General features: G+C 48.3%; 1 protein-coding gene across 1 annotated transcript in view; it reads right to left on the bottom strand.

Annotated features, from left to right (window-relative positions):
• Positions 1-3,121: 3,121 nt before the first annotated feature.
• Positions 3,122-18,360, bottom strand: part of LOC8030366 (neurofilament heavy polypeptide) — a 41,900-nt gene continuing 26,661 nt past the window's right edge. The window contains exons 8-12 of the mRNA XM_029990857.4: positions 14,125-14,340; positions 12,062-12,247; positions 11,226-11,402; positions 8,844-8,924; positions 3,122-7,163 (exon numbers count right to left, since the gene is read on the bottom strand). Coding sequence (XP_029846717.2) covers positions 7,032-7,163; positions 8,844-8,924; positions 11,226-11,402; positions 12,062-12,247; positions 14,125-14,340 — 792 coding nt within the window. The 3' untranslated portion in view covers positions 3,122-7,031. The remainder of the gene's footprint in view (positions 7,164-8,843; positions 8,925-11,225; positions 11,403-12,061; positions 12,248-14,124; positions 14,341-18,360) is intronic.

The raw sequence follows: 18,360 nt of genomic DNA, 5'->3' as shown, positions 1-18,360 counted from the left end.
CTCCGAGTACAGTTGTGATTTTCGTTACCAGTATAAGAAGCGGAGGTAGATGGGTTTCCCCGGCCTGAGGCCGATTGCTGCTTTTCAACGGAGAACATGAAAGCACGACCGTTCGACACGGCGTCTTCTTCTTTCTCCCACTCGGCCACCGATCCCCCTCTTAATGGTTCAAAATGTAATGTAGTAACTTTCAGTCGCAAACAATCGCTATCGCGTCATTCATATCTTATATATAACTCGCCCCCCTCATTCTCATCCTCTTACAAATACCTAGGTGTTCATCTGACAACCTATCCTGGTCTAACCACATTGACGCCATTACAAGTTCCGCATCCAAAACACTGGGATACTTGCGACGCAATCTTTTCTCTGCACAAGTTAGCGTACGAGACATACGTTCGCCCTATACACGTTTGCAAGTCCGGTCTCTGGGCGCCGCCATCTTCCTCAGTGGGGTGCGCTCTCGGGAGCGGCCATAATCCGATTACGACGCCTTAGCAAGGCTTCGTAATCGGATTATGACTGGTCCAAGCGCACCCCAGACAGGCAAGATGGCAGCGCCCTGAAGCCGGACTTGCAAACGTGTATACTCGAATTTGCTTCCCCTGTATGAAATCCCCGCCAGAAATACCTTATCAATCAGATCGAAGGCATCCAAAATCGTGCAGTTCGTTTTATAGACGCTTTGCAGCAGCTGTGCATGGGCGCCGCCATAACTGACCTTCAGTTTTTGTTCCCCCTTATTACGTTTACTTCACTTCATTATTACCATAGCAGGCCAGGTTATTGACATCTTAGATTTTATTCTGTCTTGCTCCCCAGCATTGGTCTTTGTGAAGGCTCGTCCTAACCAATTTCAGTGGCTCGGTATCTCGGTAAAACAAGAGAAGGTCAGCAATGGCGGCTGTATTCTGGCGCGTGTGCAAAGCGTCTTCAACCTACTCTCGCCGCAAATGTCTTTCTTAAAAACTCTATCCTCTTAAAACCACTTGAAATGCGTCGCACCGCTGCCCTTTTATGCATCATTCATAAAGCACACTATTCTAACCCTAACGTTATCGCCCCCCTGTTTGAGCCCCCTAACCGAACATCTCGTCGTTTGACTAACAGCCGAAGTTATAAGCGCATTTTTGGTCATACATGTGCGTTCAATAACTCCTCACTACCACGCGCAATCATGCATTGGAATTCTCTTCCTGATCACATAACCGCACTTTCCGACCCTACAGCATTCCGAGTAGCTGTTTTAGATTTTTTAAGTACTAATTAGTTTTCGTTTACAGTGATGTTCTTGCCCAGATAATGAAGTGTTATATGTGCTCGAATCCTACAATTTGTATAATACATAATTTTGTCATAGTGGTTTTTCAGTTGTGATATTGCTATCCTGTTCGTACTGTTTTTTTGTTTTTTTTTTCTTCTTTTAAGTGTTGACTATACTGTAATTCGACAAAATCCCCCCCTTGTGTAATGTCCAGAAATGAACCTTCAAGCTGTTATAAATAAATAAATAAAATTGAACAGCACAAAAGCGCGACATCATGGCATTCATCTCCCTGTGCGTGTTTTTTCAACGGCTAAACTAATCGGGTGCATTCAATGCCCCGTGACTTGCGCTTTTAGTATGCGTGTTCGAGGTTGTATGCCTTTGAGCTCTCGATTGTGCTCAGACCTAAGATAAAACAAATTACATGGCCACTGGAGACGCCGTGAAATATATTCATTCCATTTTTTTTTCTTCTACTTTTCTAAATGTTAGGGCTGACCAATACTAAGTATTTTCATATTTTGCTTTAAGCCTATCCTGACGCAATTTTGAGCGAAAATGACGCTTTGGCACGAGATGTAGCAGACTTTCGTTCATAGCGCAATTTGGCGCAAATTCATCACTGCAATTGCAATGGTCCAGCAAGGGAAGACAGCACAGCTGTTACTGGCGCTAAATATCGTAGGCTCGCTCGCAGGAAGCCCCGAGTACCAAAAAGCAGCAGGGGGAAGGAGCGGGCGCTCCTTTCGGCGCCGAACATGGCGGTGCCTCAATACCCCAAGCTCGAGCACTCGGTCGTTCAATTCGACATTCATGCTTTCGCATTCACAACACGTAAGCGCTTCGGTGTCCTCGAATTTTTCGTCCTGCTAGTGAGTATTCACAGCGGATTATATAAAAAGCAATGACCCAGCAAGTGAAGACCGCACGACCACAGCTGTGATTGGCGCTCAATATGTGTGAACGCATGCCAAGTTGTCCCCAAGTCTAGTTTATTAAAATGACCCAGCCACTAGTGAGAAGGGTCAAAGTAATTTGTCAAGCTACTAATGAGTTTTCACAGGGCGTTTTACGAAATGAAAATTGTACAGCTCAATTGCAATGACCCAGCAAGTGAAAAATGCGGCGAGCACAACTGCGTTTGGCGCTAATGTGCGAGCACATGCCAAGTTGTCCCCAAGTCCTACTAACAAGTATTTGTAAGTATATGAATAATCAAATGAAACCCTCAAAAAATTATAGTCGCATTGCGATGACCCGGCAAATGTAGAGGGGTCAGTTCTTAGTTACAATAATGACAGTGAATTTTATTTTAGTGTATTTGAATAAAGTCAAAATTATAATTGCACAGGCCTATTTTTAAGAACCATATAGTGTAGAAATTAACCCTTAGCATGAAGTCAGAATGTAGCGGGGAATTAACTGTACATGCCACATCACCCTCTAATAGCACGGAGCAAACAGAGCCCTTGCACCTGAAGGGGAGCCATCAGGCGTGCGGCAGACGAATGTTTCAAAATCTTGTCAGACTTCACAGGAGCGCACGGTAGGTATTTTGCAACCAAACAGGCCTTCCGGATATCTGTCGTGAGGCCACTTACCCACAACACGCCCGCGCCACGGAAGTGGCACCCCGAGTAAAGCCAGCAGGCCCACCCAAAAGCCCCAAGAACATCTCCGGCTATGGTCGGTGTTGAGGAGGCCTCCAGTTGTCCCGTCTCGAGTGCGATCTTCCCACCTTCGACGACGTTTTGGCGTCTCACACATCCCGAGCGTGCGCCCACAGCCAACACGCGGCGGAAGGTATCTTTCCAAAGGGGAGCACCCGCAAGAACACACTCGGCACGCCGCAGGTGTATACAATTGCGACATTTATTCGATATAAGCGGTACAACTCCTCGGCAGAGAGCGCGCGCAAACACACACACAAAGGTGAAACGCGGACGATACAAATTTCCTCGGCTCGTGGCCACGCCGCGTCCGGGATGGTTGCACCTTCCGAACCGGGAGAAAGTCGGCAACGCAGTGCGCTGAGAAGCGGGCTTATCTACACGTCACGACACACGAGGGTATCTCTGCAAAGGTTAGCCTCAAGACGAGCGTCTTGAAACAAAAAAACAAAGAAACTGCCGATGGTACATTTACAAGGAATGCCGTGCCCAAAGCGACTCCCCCCCGACAACCGCCCCCCTTACACCGGGACGGCGGATCACCACGAGGGTTACCACGGATCCGCGCGGATGCGCTACAGTATAAAAGCCGACGGAGGGAAAGGGGCGTTAAAACGACGGCCGCGGTGGCTGGCGGCAATACCGACGCATCGTCGCGCGACACCTTTCGTCTACGGGAGCGGCGCTCTTTTTCTTCTTCGTTTGTACTTGGTGAATGAAATGGATGAGTTTGGAAAAAGGTCCTTGTGAGCTGAATTACAACCTCCATTACTGTTTGCCACTCGCATTGTTGGACGCCCCCAGTGTCTGCTTTGTCTTATCCTCCCGTTTTGGGCGGGCGATTCGGGGTACTAATCGGGGCGTTACTGAAATAATGAGCCAGATGCGGAAAAGGTAGCTTCTGAAAAGAACCAATGCGAAGAAGAAACTTCTGGTCCTGTGTAACAAGATTTTGCCCTCTAGGAATTGAATTGCCACCGAGGCAGCAACTGCATCGACTGTGGGAGTGCCTCGTCACACGTTCCGACTGAGAGACGGGGTGGGGTACCTTTGGACTAAAGCCAATTCGTGCCCAAAATAAGCCATTTTAGCTTATAGCAAACACCAGTAACTGCTAAACCATGAAAACACTTGTTGTAATTAAACTCTTTAGCTTTTTTAAAGGGACCCTGCAATCATATTTAAGCATCTACCTTTTTCGCGGTTTAAACGTCTCTTGTGGTTCGGGCAATCCAGCGGGCACGGAGAGAGTAACTAAATATCAGTGAGTCATATTTTAACCAGACGATGCAGAAACCTCCTCCTCCTCCGGGGGCTCTCAATGGTGTCCTACGCGCGCGGTGTGCAACGAAATCGTGACGTTTTTGGTCCTCTGAGGAAAGAGCTGCCGTGTCCCCAGGCAGCTCTCTCTCCTCAACCTCACATCCTTTCCGAGTCTTCCCCTCCCTCCCCACATTCCTCGGTCACAACGGTCTGCGGGTGCGGAAAAAGGGGGCACAGAGGTCCAAGCACGTCATGGAGGTTATTTTTTCTTGCTTTTGTAATTTTAATATGCCCATAACTTTTAAAATAAAGCGAATTTCGAGAAAAGGAAAAGTCCACTAAGTTACTATGTTCAGAGCGCTCAGGTTCGGTGTAAATAAAGAAACAGCAAAAAATCGTTGCAGCGCTCCTTTAAGTTGCATTTTGTACTCCTTATACACAATTCTCTTAGCCTGTCACTGCAGATGGTCCCTCGGTCGTTCACGGCAGTCCCGACATTAAGAGGAACGCAATAACGATGAAAATTTGAAGCAACTCGGAGGGTGGGACCTTATTGCAGAACCTAGCATCCCGTCTCCAAATCAGCGTCGACACGTGCGTATAAGATTGTTTTTTCTGCGAAAAAAAAAATAATAGAAGAGCATTCTCTATGATTTGTACGTGTTTTGGCCTAAGCGGGGTCTCTATGCCACATCTGACGGGCGAATCGGAATGAAACCGGCCTGTTGCACTGAAGCTGACTAGAACAAATAATGAATAAGATACTTTCTTTTTTTTTCTTCTTGATTGGGGTACATTTTGATTTCTTTGCAAGTTTGCACACGAGGAAACGTGCCATCCCGGCTGCATTCCTAGGGCGACGATGGCACCGCGTGTCAGCAATTAATTAAAGGGGAGCTCCGGCATTTTTGTTTTTGTTTTAGCTACCCAATCTAAACACACTGTCAACATACTCAGGCTTTACCTACTCTTTCCTGCACACTACCATCTCTACATTCAAAAAATAGCTATCGAGAAAAGGTCAAGTCGAGGGGACGCCGAAACATACATTGAAATTTTCTTGCCCTCTCCATCGGGGCAACGTCACACTGCGTAACTTGTGAGTCAAGTAGGCAATCTAAAACACTCAGTATTTTATGTATTTCTTTTTCCATCTTGCACGCATGAGCTTAACCGGCATTATTTCCACCCCTAAGACTTCTCGCACCAATAGGAGAACAAGCTATACTGCCCGCATTTTGCCCCATATTACACCTGATGTCACGATTTCAGTGCGGCCAATAGAGCTTCCCGGATCAAAGAACTTCAACACCTTCCTGGAAAATTATTGCAACTTGAGACTTGGGCTACTAAATCAAATGTGTCTATTAATGTGTTAAACAAACTTTAAGGTAGATCGGCGACCGTCAAAATTTTGCCGGAGCTCTCCTTAAAGAACGCCGCTCGAGGTTTCTGGCGCTCAGCCCCGACGCGAGAAATGACGGCACAATGAATGCATGGCAAAGGAACGAACTCTGTGTGGAACCAGATGTTACATATGCAACCTTAATACTCCCATTCAATGCCCAGTGTTGTTTTCAAAGTATGTCCTTCGGCCACGTCAGAACACGAAGAATGCAGTCGCCTTTTGCCGCGATATTGCAAGCAACAGACTATGGTCGATTTCAAGCTGCAGTGAAAAATAACTCCAGGCTTTAGGTCGGAGCGTCCTCTGCCCTGCCGTGCTAGATACGTGCAGAATAACGGGTGCACCTTAGCCTTTTCCGTGCGTCTTTTACTTGATGAAACATTGCAAACCCCACGTTTTTAACCAATTCCAGGCGACGGAGGGCATTGAACCGGGGTACTAAGGGTAGCCATCCGGTTAAGACGACACCAGCGGAACAAACTGGATAAAAATAAACAGCTAAAATCCAATTTTGAAGAAAACAAAATGTTTTTCTCGTTTCCACAAAAAGGACAGGAACTATACCTCTTAAAAATTCTTCTTTTAAAACAGAGCTAGCGCAGTGCTAAGTCATGCCTATATACATAAGCCATGTTCAATCGATCCACGAATCCGGAGAGTACCATTTTCGTGACACATCCGAGCTAAGGACTCCATTCAATTATACGCTTTTCCCGACCCATTCGGACTGGGATCCTTCGGGGCGATACCAGCCACGGGCGACCCCGCGGCGAAACTTCGACTGCACCGCCGTTTTCGAGCCCTCCACCAGCACCAAAAACATTTTGCCCTTTTCAAGTGCGAAGAGGCTGCTTCCGACGTCGAAGAACTGACACGTCCTCCCCACAAACGCCCGTTCGAAAAGGCTGCCCTCTTACGGCGTCGCCCTCTCCGACTGCCGCGTAATCTCGACTTTCTCGCTACCAAGTGGGACAGCCGAAGCTACCGCCGCTGTGAAAGGTGAAACTACTGGCGTGCGACTTTCCTCGTCGCACTGCAAGGGCGTAAGACATTCACCAGGGGCACTTGTTTGCCGCTCGCCAACGACGAAACCAAACGCCAATCTGCGACCGCCCTAAGGGACGACGAGAGCGCGCCAACTCTGCACTGTCGACATCCATATGTATACTATATATATAAACCAGACAAAAGAAAGAGAGCTAGCTCTGCCACACAAGAAGACACTCCGTGGAGACAGCGCGGAGCGCCGGTGATTTCGGGTGCGAGTGATGATCGATTATATAAAAAAGACAAAATGACCAAACGGGACGAGGGAGGGAGGAAAATGGCCCGTCCGCCCTTTTTCTGGCAACGGGATGGCTTCTCGAGAACGGGCTCCCGTCGAAGGGTCTGCGCTCCGTGTGCGATTGGAGGAGGGGGCCCGTCACTGGGGGCAGAAGGCCAGCCGCACGGCACACGCTTGCTCCGTGTCCTGCGCCGCGGGGGCCTCCAGCACGCGCAGGCTCTCCGAGCTGAACCAGGCCGAGGACGAGGCGCCGCCAGGGAGCTCGCTGCCCTGCAAAGCGCAGACGGAGGGGGCACATGTTGGCGTGCCCCGGACAACACAGAGGCTAGTTCAGGCACATGCATCATTCCTTACAAAACAATTTGTCAGATGCGTCACTATGCTTTTTCGACACACTGCATTCCGCTACAACACGTCGGTATGCGTTCCACTACGGCGTGTTGCCGTGCGTTCCGACTGGACACATTCTGGTACGACACCTTTCTATGCATTCCGCCAGAATGCGACGCTACGCGTTCTGATAGGACACGTTTGGCCATGAACTCCAAATACGACGTTTTTCGTAACGCGTTTTGATACGACGCATTCTGCTACGTGCTTCAATAGCGACCCGGTGCTATGCGTTTCGATGCAACTCATTGCTACGCGTTCATATGCCAGGCATTCTTGTGTTCAGACACAAAGTGTCGGTATGAATTTTGCTACGATGCATTGTTAGGCCACTGGCGGTCGTTGCAACCTGTACTGGCATCTCGTCATGAGCAGTCGCAGATGGATCCCACTCAAAACATAGACGCCCAAACCTTAGGACAAATGCCATCCACTTCAAACAAACTACTCTTGCAAAGACTAGCTATGCACTGATTTTGCAACAATATTAGGTCTCGATTTTGTTCCTACACATAAAGATGAAGGGTCAAAGATACCGTATGTGTTCGCATAGTAATGCCCTTTTTTTCTTAAAAATTTGCACAAATTGGGGGGCGGGGGGGGGGGGCAGGGTTGGGTAACTACACGAGCTAATGTTTTGCGAACCTGGATATTTTGCATAAATGCCACTTGAGGTCCCCGGCCAAGAGAAGTGTACTACCGTGACTTGTCTCCGCTGAGGTAGGCAGGCCAAATTAGCCATGTTCTACAAACTGCTAACATTTTTTACGGTACCTTGGGCATACCCTTTTGGCGAAAAAAGGTCCTACGATGTTCAACGCAGTTTTCGAGGTAGCAGCACTCAACACGGAAAGCAACATGGCCTTTCCTAAGTCGCATCAAAATGTAAAATCTGAAATCCAAACTCGCTACTTTTTTTTTTTTTAGATTGTCATTCTACAATTTATTACGTGGATTGATGAGAATGGCCCCTCAATCTGAACATAATGCTACACTGGTGCAAAATAATCAGGAATACTTTCAGATACTGAGAAAGTCCTAAACAAGTCTGCCCCAATGCATTACGGACATCTTCGAAACTATCGAAATCGGGACGAGACGGTACACCCTTCTCAAAATTCAGGGCCATTTCGACCATCAGGCTAGCATTCCATCGGACGTTACGACCTGCATACACCAATCGCAAAACATTCTTCGCTGTACGGTTCTTTCTCAATTCCTGAGTAATCTCCTCGATACAAATGAATGTAGCAAGGGGCTTCTGCATGGGAGTCGACTGATCGAAGGATGAGAGCCCAAAATGGATGCTAATGCAGCACTTATATTCAATCTCCAAGTTGCGTCGGGCTGACATCTAGAATGTCCAAGGTTCAGCGTTATTCGCCTTGGCGCACGTCTTCGACTCTGTCCTTCGTCGGCCGCAGGAAGGCAGCCATTAGCGACAGACAGCAAACGCTCGGACAATGGCAGCAATTGAAGTGGCGAGACTTAATTTCGGAAAAGGCCTACGGCAAAGCTACCACGCACAGGCGACGCGGCCATGCAGGACGACAGGCTCACCTTTGTAGCGGCGTAGCAGCTTCGTAAACTTGAAGAAGGGTGCTGGAAGGCCTTCCACAACAGGTTTACGAGTGCCGCATTCTGTCGGGGAAAAGAAAAAAGAGAAGACCGTCAATGTCACCCTCGTTAACATCGGAACCGACACTTAGATTTTACCCGAAGTTTGATTCGTAGAGAAAGTGTTGGCTGCGCCAGGAACGCACATTCGACTCGCGCAAATGGCACCGCCTGCACGTTCAAAGTGCCCCAAAGTGGAAACTAATTATGTCGCAAAACCCAACACGTCGTGCCGTCACAAACCCGGCGATTGGCCGTAGAAGTTCCCGTGAACTCTCGTCGCGGCACATCGATCTGTACGAAGACCCATAGCGGAACGGGTGTCCGACGTACCCGCCCGCACTGTCGCCACGATCGCGACGCCGTCCCGAAGGAAACTGAGGGACGAAACACGAGGATGCAGTAATGGTGTATTCGCACAACGGAGTTTCTTCCCGAGGAGAAGAATAATCGTCATCGAGTTTTGAGGTCACGTGCTCGTCACGGATGTTCACTGATCCTCGAGCTCGTGGCATGCTCGCGGGGACCCGAGGAGAATCTGTGACAGGCCTACAGAATATCCACCGTTCCGTCAATGTCCGTCGGAGCGTTCGGGCCCCCTCTTTTGGGCAGGGATAATGATGAGTAGCTTTGAAGTGTGGGGTGCCTTTCTTTATTATTTTTTGCCTGCCTCTTTGTTCGATGAGCCCCTGAAAGTCGCCAGCAGGCTCAAAGTGCGGGGAGTCTTTTCTTTATTATTTTTTCCCTGCCTTTTGTTCAATGAGCCCCTGAAAGTCGCCAACAAGTTTGTGAAAAGAAAGAATCCGGCGACTAAACAACATGTGACTCCGTCGTGCGAATGCTCGCTCGAACTTTCTGCACTGCCTCCTCCTCCTTGTGCCGTTTCCTTCTCTCAGCTCTATGATAAACTCGGTTTTCTCCGGCGATAAAGATCTCTTGTGCGAATACACCACAAGTGTGCCAGTGATTCGCGTGTCCCAGCAACACTCAGACAACGAGGACATAGCGCCGGATTTTCTACGACCCAGATTGTGCAGGTTTGAAGTGCGTGCACTAGTAATTCAAAACTATCCATAGTATCGATAGTCACCAGAAATCTGACTGACGATAGTAAAAAAAACTATCGATAGTTGACTATAGAAAAACTATCGATAGTAATATTGAGGCAACTATCGAAAAACTATCGTTAGTAATATCGATAGTCGACTATCATAAACCTATCGATAGTACTGTCGACGATTTACCATCGATAGTTTTGCGACGCTAGTAGTTTGCGTCGCTCCCTCTTCTCTTTTTCTCGCTTTATTGTTTCAAATGGGACACCAACTAGCCCAAGCATTTACAATCCCAACTTTGGTTCAGTTTTCAGTGATAAAGAAGATGATAATTTGGGCAAAGAGAGGAGAAAGGGGGGCGAGTGGCGGTGCGGCACCTGTGCACGCTCCGCACCCGAGTACTACTACAAACTAGTGGTACAAAACTATCGATAGTACTATTGGTAGTCGCCAGAAATCTGATTATCGAACGTAAAAAGACCATCAAAAGTACTGTCGATAGTCAACTATCGAAAAACTATAGATAGTACTTTCGACAGTCGACTATCGAAAAACTGTTGATAGTACTATCGATAGTTCTGCAACACTATCGATAGTTTTTAAAAAACTATCGATGGTATCGATAGTTTTGCATCACTAGCGTGCTCACTCGAGGCTCGCGAGACGTGCGGAAGGCAAGAAGGCAAGAAGCTTTTACGAGGGTGTCAGGCACGCTGCCGGAGGAATCTTGGCGTGAAGCCTAAATCTCTCTGTAATAGGCCTCCCTTGGGTCGTGGTACCACGGCAGGGAGCTCTTGATGGAGGGGGGGGAGAACCAAAGGACACTTCTGCCATTCCCATCCTGTCAATGACTATGGGCTGTATTTGCGGAAAGCTGCATTTTTGTCGCGCCGCTCGCCGCGCACGCTGCCGAAACCAGGAATGTTGACGCCGTGGAAAGCACTTTGCGAAAGCTTATCATCAATAGCCACAAACTCCACCGTGGTTGCCGGCAACCACTCCGCAAAGGGGGTCGGCGACCTTTTGCGGCGGGTTGCGAAGTAGGGGCAAGCAAGTGAAGGAAAGGCAAAAAAGAAGCGAAGACGTTATCTGGCTGGAGTTTTGAGGTGCCCCATTCGAGGTCAAAACTGCCGCGTGGTCCTCGAGACTGCGCGAGGAGGTGGCAAAAGGGAGGGCACATTTTCGGGGGCCATGTGAAGCTGCCTCCTCCGGGGTTGCGGACCCTGCCACCCCGTGGCGACCGCTCGGGCGGGATGCTAGAGGGGGTTACCTCTTTGCCCGGGCGGGGCACGTCGCAGTGCCGCTGGAGCTCCTCGATCATGTCGTCGTCCAGGTAGCCGTCCCTGAGCAGCTGGTAGGCGGGGCTCCCCGCGGCCAGCTGCAGGCGCCCCAGCAGCACCCGGCCCTGGCACTGCTCCCGGCACAGTTCCCGGGCCAGGCAGCAAACCTGGGACGCGGGAGGAAGAAACAAAGACGGCCCGGTCGACAAAGACGGCCCTTTTCTTGTAAGGAGCTTCCGAGAAAATATGTGCAGTCGCAAAGCCACGAAACTCCACTTGGTTAGCCAGGTGGGTTTGTCACAATAATATTCCAGTCGACGCGATGGACGGTTTAAAGATATAGCTTTAGACATTTCAGTGGGAGTGGCAGGGAATGTCTCCAAAACTCTCGGTCTCCGTGCGGGAACACTGAAGTTTCACCAAGCCGTCCTCACCTCGTTGGCAAGTGAAAATCCTCACTCCTTTCCATCTGAGCGAAGTTGCCACGGATAGAATTCCAACGTCCGTTCTAACATCGGCACCCTCGGCCGCCATCTTTGCAACGAGGATTGCGGCAAATACTCCCACGTAACGAAAGGTAGCAATCCCGCCTACCTTCCCACTCTGAGCTCTACCGCCAAGCTACTGACAAGCTCTCATTTATGTCCCGGTGGTCGCAGAAAACGGTGCGAGCATACGAAGGAAGAACAGGAACCAACAAATGCCAAAGACGGTGCGAAAGCTACGACAGAGGAAAAGACTCCATTCTTCGCCATTTCTCAGTCCTCATTCTCGTTCTACGTCCGTCTCTTCGGTTGCAAGACGAAAGGCAGGTGACAAGGCTCACCTGCAGGGCGTTTGCGCCGGGCGGGGCAGGTGCCAGGCAGGCGTTGGCCACCAGGAGGCTGCGCGGGCCCCCCGCGGGGCGGCTGGGACTCAGGCGTGCTGTGAGCAGCTGGCCCTCTGCCGAGGAACCCAGGTGGGCCTGCACTGCACTCCGGTCCCCTTCGTCCAGGGACGACGCCTCCAGGTCCTTAAAGGGACGACGAAAAAAAGATGTGACAGAGGCCATCTCCAGCTTTCCCCGTTTCGCTACGGCATGTGAAATGTGTCTCTGGACGGCGTGTTTGGCACCCTGTTCCGCCCGCGCGTCAAAAGCAGTCCTGAAGTGGCGAAAAGGACGCCGCAAAAGCCAAAGTGTCGTGCTGTTGAACGCAGAAAGCTTCTGGAGGCGACTGAGTTTTTGTGCTTTGTCGCTTCATAGAAAGCTGACAAGTATGGATTCTGCACCATGTGCATCTGTGATGCGAGTGTTTTGCACGGTGGCAAGCCTGACATCAGATGCACATCACCCCACGAAAGCCTCACAACCACCTTCGTGCTGTAGAAGGGCAGGGCACCATCGGCAGTTTACTTCAAAACAACTGCCAAGACAATGTGATCTATGCAGGGTGCCCCTTCACAGGGTTTCTTGTCAAACTAAAAAAGAAATGTTTTGACTCCCCCTCACGGCAGTCTCCCGAATTTTTATGTTGCTAGGTTGGCAGTTATAAAAACAAATGTCAAAATAAATTTACAAAAAAGAAATTTTTACAGCTATATTTACAGCTTGAAACAAATTTGTGGTTGGAGCCCACCGAATGGGACTATTAGGGTCACGTGACTGGGCACCATAGTCACGTGGTGCTTGCACTCTTGGTAGCCTCCTAGGGGCTCCAAAAGTTACTCATTAATCTCCGTTTCAAGAAAAGAATATAAACAAGTAACCTTTAGAGCCGATAGAAAGCTCCCGGAAAAGCACAAGAACCTGCAATAGACATGTGCACCATTTAAAAATTGACAGTTGCAGTGCACCAAAATGTTTCCTTCTGGCAGCGGCGTAAAAAAAAAAAAAACACGCTAATAATGCTGAAAAAAATCAAAATAAAAAACCTTTTTTTTTAATGTTGTTATTCTTTTATAGGATGCATGAAGTTTTTTATTTTTATTTTAAAGATTATTTTAAATTACTTTCTGTGTATAAAAAAAACAAGAAACGCTGAGCCGGCGGCACTTTACACAGCGTAAGGGTTCTGGGGACTTCAGCGGTGACGCTGAACGGCTCCATCATAACTTGCGGCGGTGCACAAGTCTACCACGCAACAAGTGGCCAGTCACGCAACTGCTAATAGTCACTGTTCCGTGGGCTCTGCAAGCGCCAACTACTAATTCATGTCACGCCATACATATAGCTCTAAAAAAAAATTTTCGGTTTTGTTATTTTTATTTTAGGGTTTTGTTTTTTCATCCAGGCTGTCCAAAAAATGGTCTTTTTCCTTTGCATATATCTTTTAATATTGTGGAACGCTTCCAGAGAGTTGGTTGTTCATGACACTCATTCTTATTGTTCATTCACAAAGCTTGTTTGTGACCATTTTTTTCATAGAAAACGACTCATAGAACAGATTCTGCGTTAAAAAGCAGATCACAGGGTTGTACCGCGTGTTCAAGTTGTTTCCGCTTAATCCGGTGAATCGGAAGGTGGCTTACAGTGCCCAGCGACGCCTCAAGCAACCGTTAGTCAGCACGAAGGCCATCATATCGACGCACCTTCCCGCTTTGTTCCGCGTCACTGAGCTGCCCGCATCGGCCATTTTCCTCGACTCGACCAACTGTTTAATGATTCCGCTCCGCTTCGTCAGTATTCGTAGCATACTCGGATCAAAATGCATTTCACATGAGTTGCTCCGTCAGTGATTGGCACGCACTCAGAACCAATCACGAGCTTTACGCTGGGAGCGACGAGAACGACGAAGGGCACCCTGCGCACAATCTACTCATCATTTCACAAGTTCAGAAAAGGTTTATTCCAGGTGTCCCAGGTTGCTAGACACCAAGAGGCAGTCGCCGGGGCGAAGAACAGCGGCTCACCTTGTTGACCAGGGCCTGGAGCGAGACGCAGGAGTGGTCCTGCACCGTGAATGCGCTCCTGCGCACCAGCAGGGCCAGGGGGCAGTCCCCGGAGCCCCCCCGCAGGCACTGGTAGCCCAGGGACTCCAGCCCCGCCTGGAGGGGGCCGCCCCAGCCGGGCGACGAGGGGCCCCCCAGACCCTGCAGCCCCACCACGTCCGCGTCCAGGGCAAACACCTGCGGGCACACCCACTCACAGTCGGCTACCTGCCTTCCGATTGCCGAACAGGGGCCCGCGTCTGAGCGAGTGTCTAGCATTCACACTAGACGACTTTTGAGCCCACCGGGCCCACTGAGGTGCTCCCTTGTGCACTCCTCTGACAACGGTCGTGCAAAGTAGCGAAGCTTCTTTGTACTAAAATATTGACGCGGGCTAGTTGGATAAGCCTTAGGACTAAATAAATAGCGCGAAGGACAGACAAGGACGAGAACATTGAAGACGCGAATACGGACGGTGACAAGCTAGAGGGACACTGACAGGGTATTTATGCTCACCAAGGTTTTTAATTGTACACAACATATAACAGCCCAACTACCCAGAACACAATTCACAGCTCAAAATTTGTATTCTTTCCACTTAAAAACCGACGATCCGAGAACTGGTCGGTTCGAGTTTTGCTCAAAACTTTTCTCCGTGGTCCTGTGCCATTTTCTATGGTTTAGACACAACCACCAAAGATAATCAAAGTCGTGGGTTATCGAAGGCCCAGACTCTGTACTAAAAGCAGGCAAAATATATGATACCCATTTTTTGTGCCTTCAAAAAAGTAACAAATACGTTGATTACAAAAAAAAAAAAAAAGTTTCAGAGTTGTTTGGTTATTTTTGTCTTCCCTATATTCCTTCTTGCTCCACAGCCCAGCTTCAATTTCAGATTCAAACAGTTTCGTTTTTTTTTTTGTTTTTTTTTCTTTTACTTTACTAACAATATATGTGACACTAGCAAAATATTGCTTGGGTAGTCTTCCGACACCACAACAAATCGGCCGGCAGAAAATTAAAAAAAGAATTGGGGAATTCTTTATCAAGGGAGACTTGAGGTGTCAGTGCCTTTTTGAGGGTGAAGTAAAAGCTCCTCCCACCCCTCTCCCCTATGGCAGGGCAAAGTCTGGAAAGGAGGTCGCTTCCTCTCCAGCATTCGCCTTGCTGAAGTGGGAAGAGGCGGGAGGAGCTTCCACTTTACTCTTAACCTGTCACTGACTGTAGCACTAACATTTTAATGCATTTACAAAAGCAGTGAGGAAGTGAAAATAGTGATCAAAAGACGAAAGCGAAAACAAGAAAAGGGAAACATCGAAGCCAATGCAGTATAAAAAGAGCCCATAAATGAAATTCAGTATGAAATAACATAGAATAAAGAATATAATAGTGGAGGCTAGAATAGTTTCCGCAGCACTCGGACAGTGTCAAACTGAGCACGTAGCTTCATCTCCCTCGCACGAGAATGTAAGAGATGCGAGAAAAAGCCTCGCGGTCGCACGGCAGTGCAAGTCTGCAGCCCCATGAAAACCCTGCTAACCTAACAATGTAGCGCAGAAATATTTGGATCAATCTATGGATCTAACCGCTGTACCCAGAATTGCTTTTAAGGGGAAACACTACTCCAGAAGGCTAACTTTTGAATCATTTGTCTTATTTGCATGAAATTTGCAGGGTGTACTCATAGCACTGGACAAGGATGCTATGGAAATTTTCAACCCTATAAATTTATCGCACAATGAGCTAAATAAAAGTTCAGAATAAAAAAGTGTATCTGCTGAGGAAAGCTATTGTTTAAAAAGGGTAATGAAAATGGCCAGTTTTTGTGCTGGAACATACAGCAGAATACTTGCTTCAGACGACTATGAAAAGATATTTCAAAAATTATAAAATTTATTCACAAAAAAAAAATATGGAAAAGTTTTTTTTTTTTTTTTGGTGTACATTTGATTAAAAGAAATATAAACTTTTAAGGGGAGACACTACCCAGAATAGTCAACTTTTGAACCCTTTGCTTAAAATGAATAAAATTTACAGGGTATACTACTGGTCACAATAAAGGATGCTATGCAAAGTTTCAGCCCTGTAGATGAATTGTGAAGCAAGTTACAGTGGTTTATATCAGCAGCATCCCATCATTGTTTAGTTTTCCTATCATTGGATAACTAATGCAATCTCCAACATTTGTTTTTGCAATATATGTAGTCAAACGCCTGTGGAGTGCGGCCAAAAAAATTTTTTTGCAAAAAGTAATTTATTTTTATAAAAATTATCTTCTGAAAAATCAATCTAATTTCTGGCCTTCCATGTCTTCGACAAAACATTAAAATATTTTCTAAAATATTTTCAAAAGTAAAAAAAAAATTCAATGGCCGCATTCCTTATTAAATTTCAGTCAAGAAAAGCGAAAAACGAGCTTTCCCTTTTGTCTTATTACGAAATGATAGGCTGACTAAAACAGAATTTATACAGAAAAAAGGGAACGGAGAAAAAAGCGTTTGAAGTTTCCACACCACTGTTGTTTCTTCAGCGGCTCTGAGAAATCACTAAAATTGTCCAGCAGCGTAGGTAGGACCCTCCTCTCGGAGGCGCTTCTGTTCGGAGGCTACCGCTTCCATCTTGCGTCGCTTGTGGGCAACTTTCGACGACTCCAGCGCGCTTGCTCGGGACCTGGCAAGTCGGTGCAGAGTTGCCTTGCCTGCCTGGGACTTGTGGTGACTTCCGGCCTCCATCTTCATTTCAAGCAGGGCCCTTTCAAAGCCCTTTGGTCCTAGATTATACTCTAGGACTGCAAGGGCTACTGCAGTCTCTACTGTCTGGAGAGAAGCAAACTCCGTCTTCGGACACCTTTTCCAGATGAGAGCGTTGAAGGACTCGTTGGCATTCTGTGTCTTCATGCATGAGCATCTGGCCAACAAGTCCTTCTGTGCCAAGCGATTGTACACCGGCACAAGTTCCTTGGCCACTCCTTTGGAGAAGGCCGGCCGGTGAGGTTTGGCAACTGACGGCTTTCCAGCTGCTTGGAGTGCGAGGTGGCGGTTGTGGTGGCACCACGACTCTTCCCCTTTGGGGCACGCCATGTGTCTGGGCTCTTCATCGGTGGAATACATATGCAGCAGGGTTGCAAAGACCCCCCGCTGCATTGCTGTCACATCTGGGGCATTCTCCTTGAGGGCACTTGCATAGTAATTTGTCATTTTTTTCATTATGACGTTCAACAGCTTTCCCCGTCCTCCCAGCCCTTTCTTCACTTTCTTCAGTTTCTCCATTCCCGCATAGAGCCTCCTTGCGACATGGTTGATGCAATCTTCTTTGCTCATATCCTTGTCATAGAGGTGCAGTGCAGAAACACGGTTGAAGGCTTTGGAGTCGCCGTCACAAAGCACGGTCACATACTGCAGCTTGTGTAGTTCCACCGACCGGCTGAAGATCAACTCTGCTGCGTGCACCTCCATGGCATTGGCAGATCCGTTGAAATTCTTCTGGCATTTGGACTCATGTTCTTGTAGCCACTCTTTGTACCCTTCGGAGCCCTCCTTCGGTCCAAGGCTGCAACCGTGGCAGTAGTTGCTGACCACCGCGTAGTCTAAAACTAGACCGGTGTCAAGTTCAATAACAGCACCAACGCCAAAATGAGACGTATGGCCTCGCTTGTGCCACGTCCCGTCATAACTGACGCAGACATCTTGCACCTGCTCCTCGTCATCCGACGTTCCCAACACCTTCCGCACCGTCTCCACAAGCCTCTGCCATCGCGTTAGCTGACGCTCGCGTGGTCGCGTCATGCACCTTCGTCGCAATCTTTTGGTACGATTTGAGGTGCACTGGCGGAGGGGCATTCAGTTCCGTAAAAAATTCGGTAAGCTTTGTGAAACCGATCCCGCAATTGCGCGCAGCAATTACGAGGCGCGCAGGAAGTTCAGTTTGTCTAGTGCTGTCAATGGTCGACGAGAGCGGCGCCGAAACGATTGCTTTACAAGTGGGGCACTCGACGACGAACATCAGATGAGCTCCGGTGCCATGTTCTTGAAGTTCCAGATCACCACCATGGCAAGTCGGGCACAGCAGAACTTTCACCAAGCTTCGCAGACAAGCCACATCCACCAAACGGTAGCTGGCCGCATCATCCCCGCAAGGCTCTCCGGAACTCTCGGCATCTTCGGTGCTCCCGTCGCTTCGGCTTGCCTCCTCCAGGAATCTAATCTTCCGCTCAAAAGC

This window comes from Ixodes scapularis, unplaced genomic scaffold (genome assembly GCF_016920785.2).
Source record: "Ixodes scapularis isolate PalLabHiFi unplaced genomic scaffold, ASM1692078v2 PGA_scaffold2__306_contigs__length_199485367, whole genome shotgun sequence".
Taxonomy (NCBI): Eukaryota; Metazoa; Arthropoda; class Arachnida; order Ixodida; family Ixodidae; genus Ixodes; species Ixodes scapularis.
Note: the sequence above shows the minus strand (reverse complement) of the source record. Positions and strands in the feature narration are given on the sequence as shown.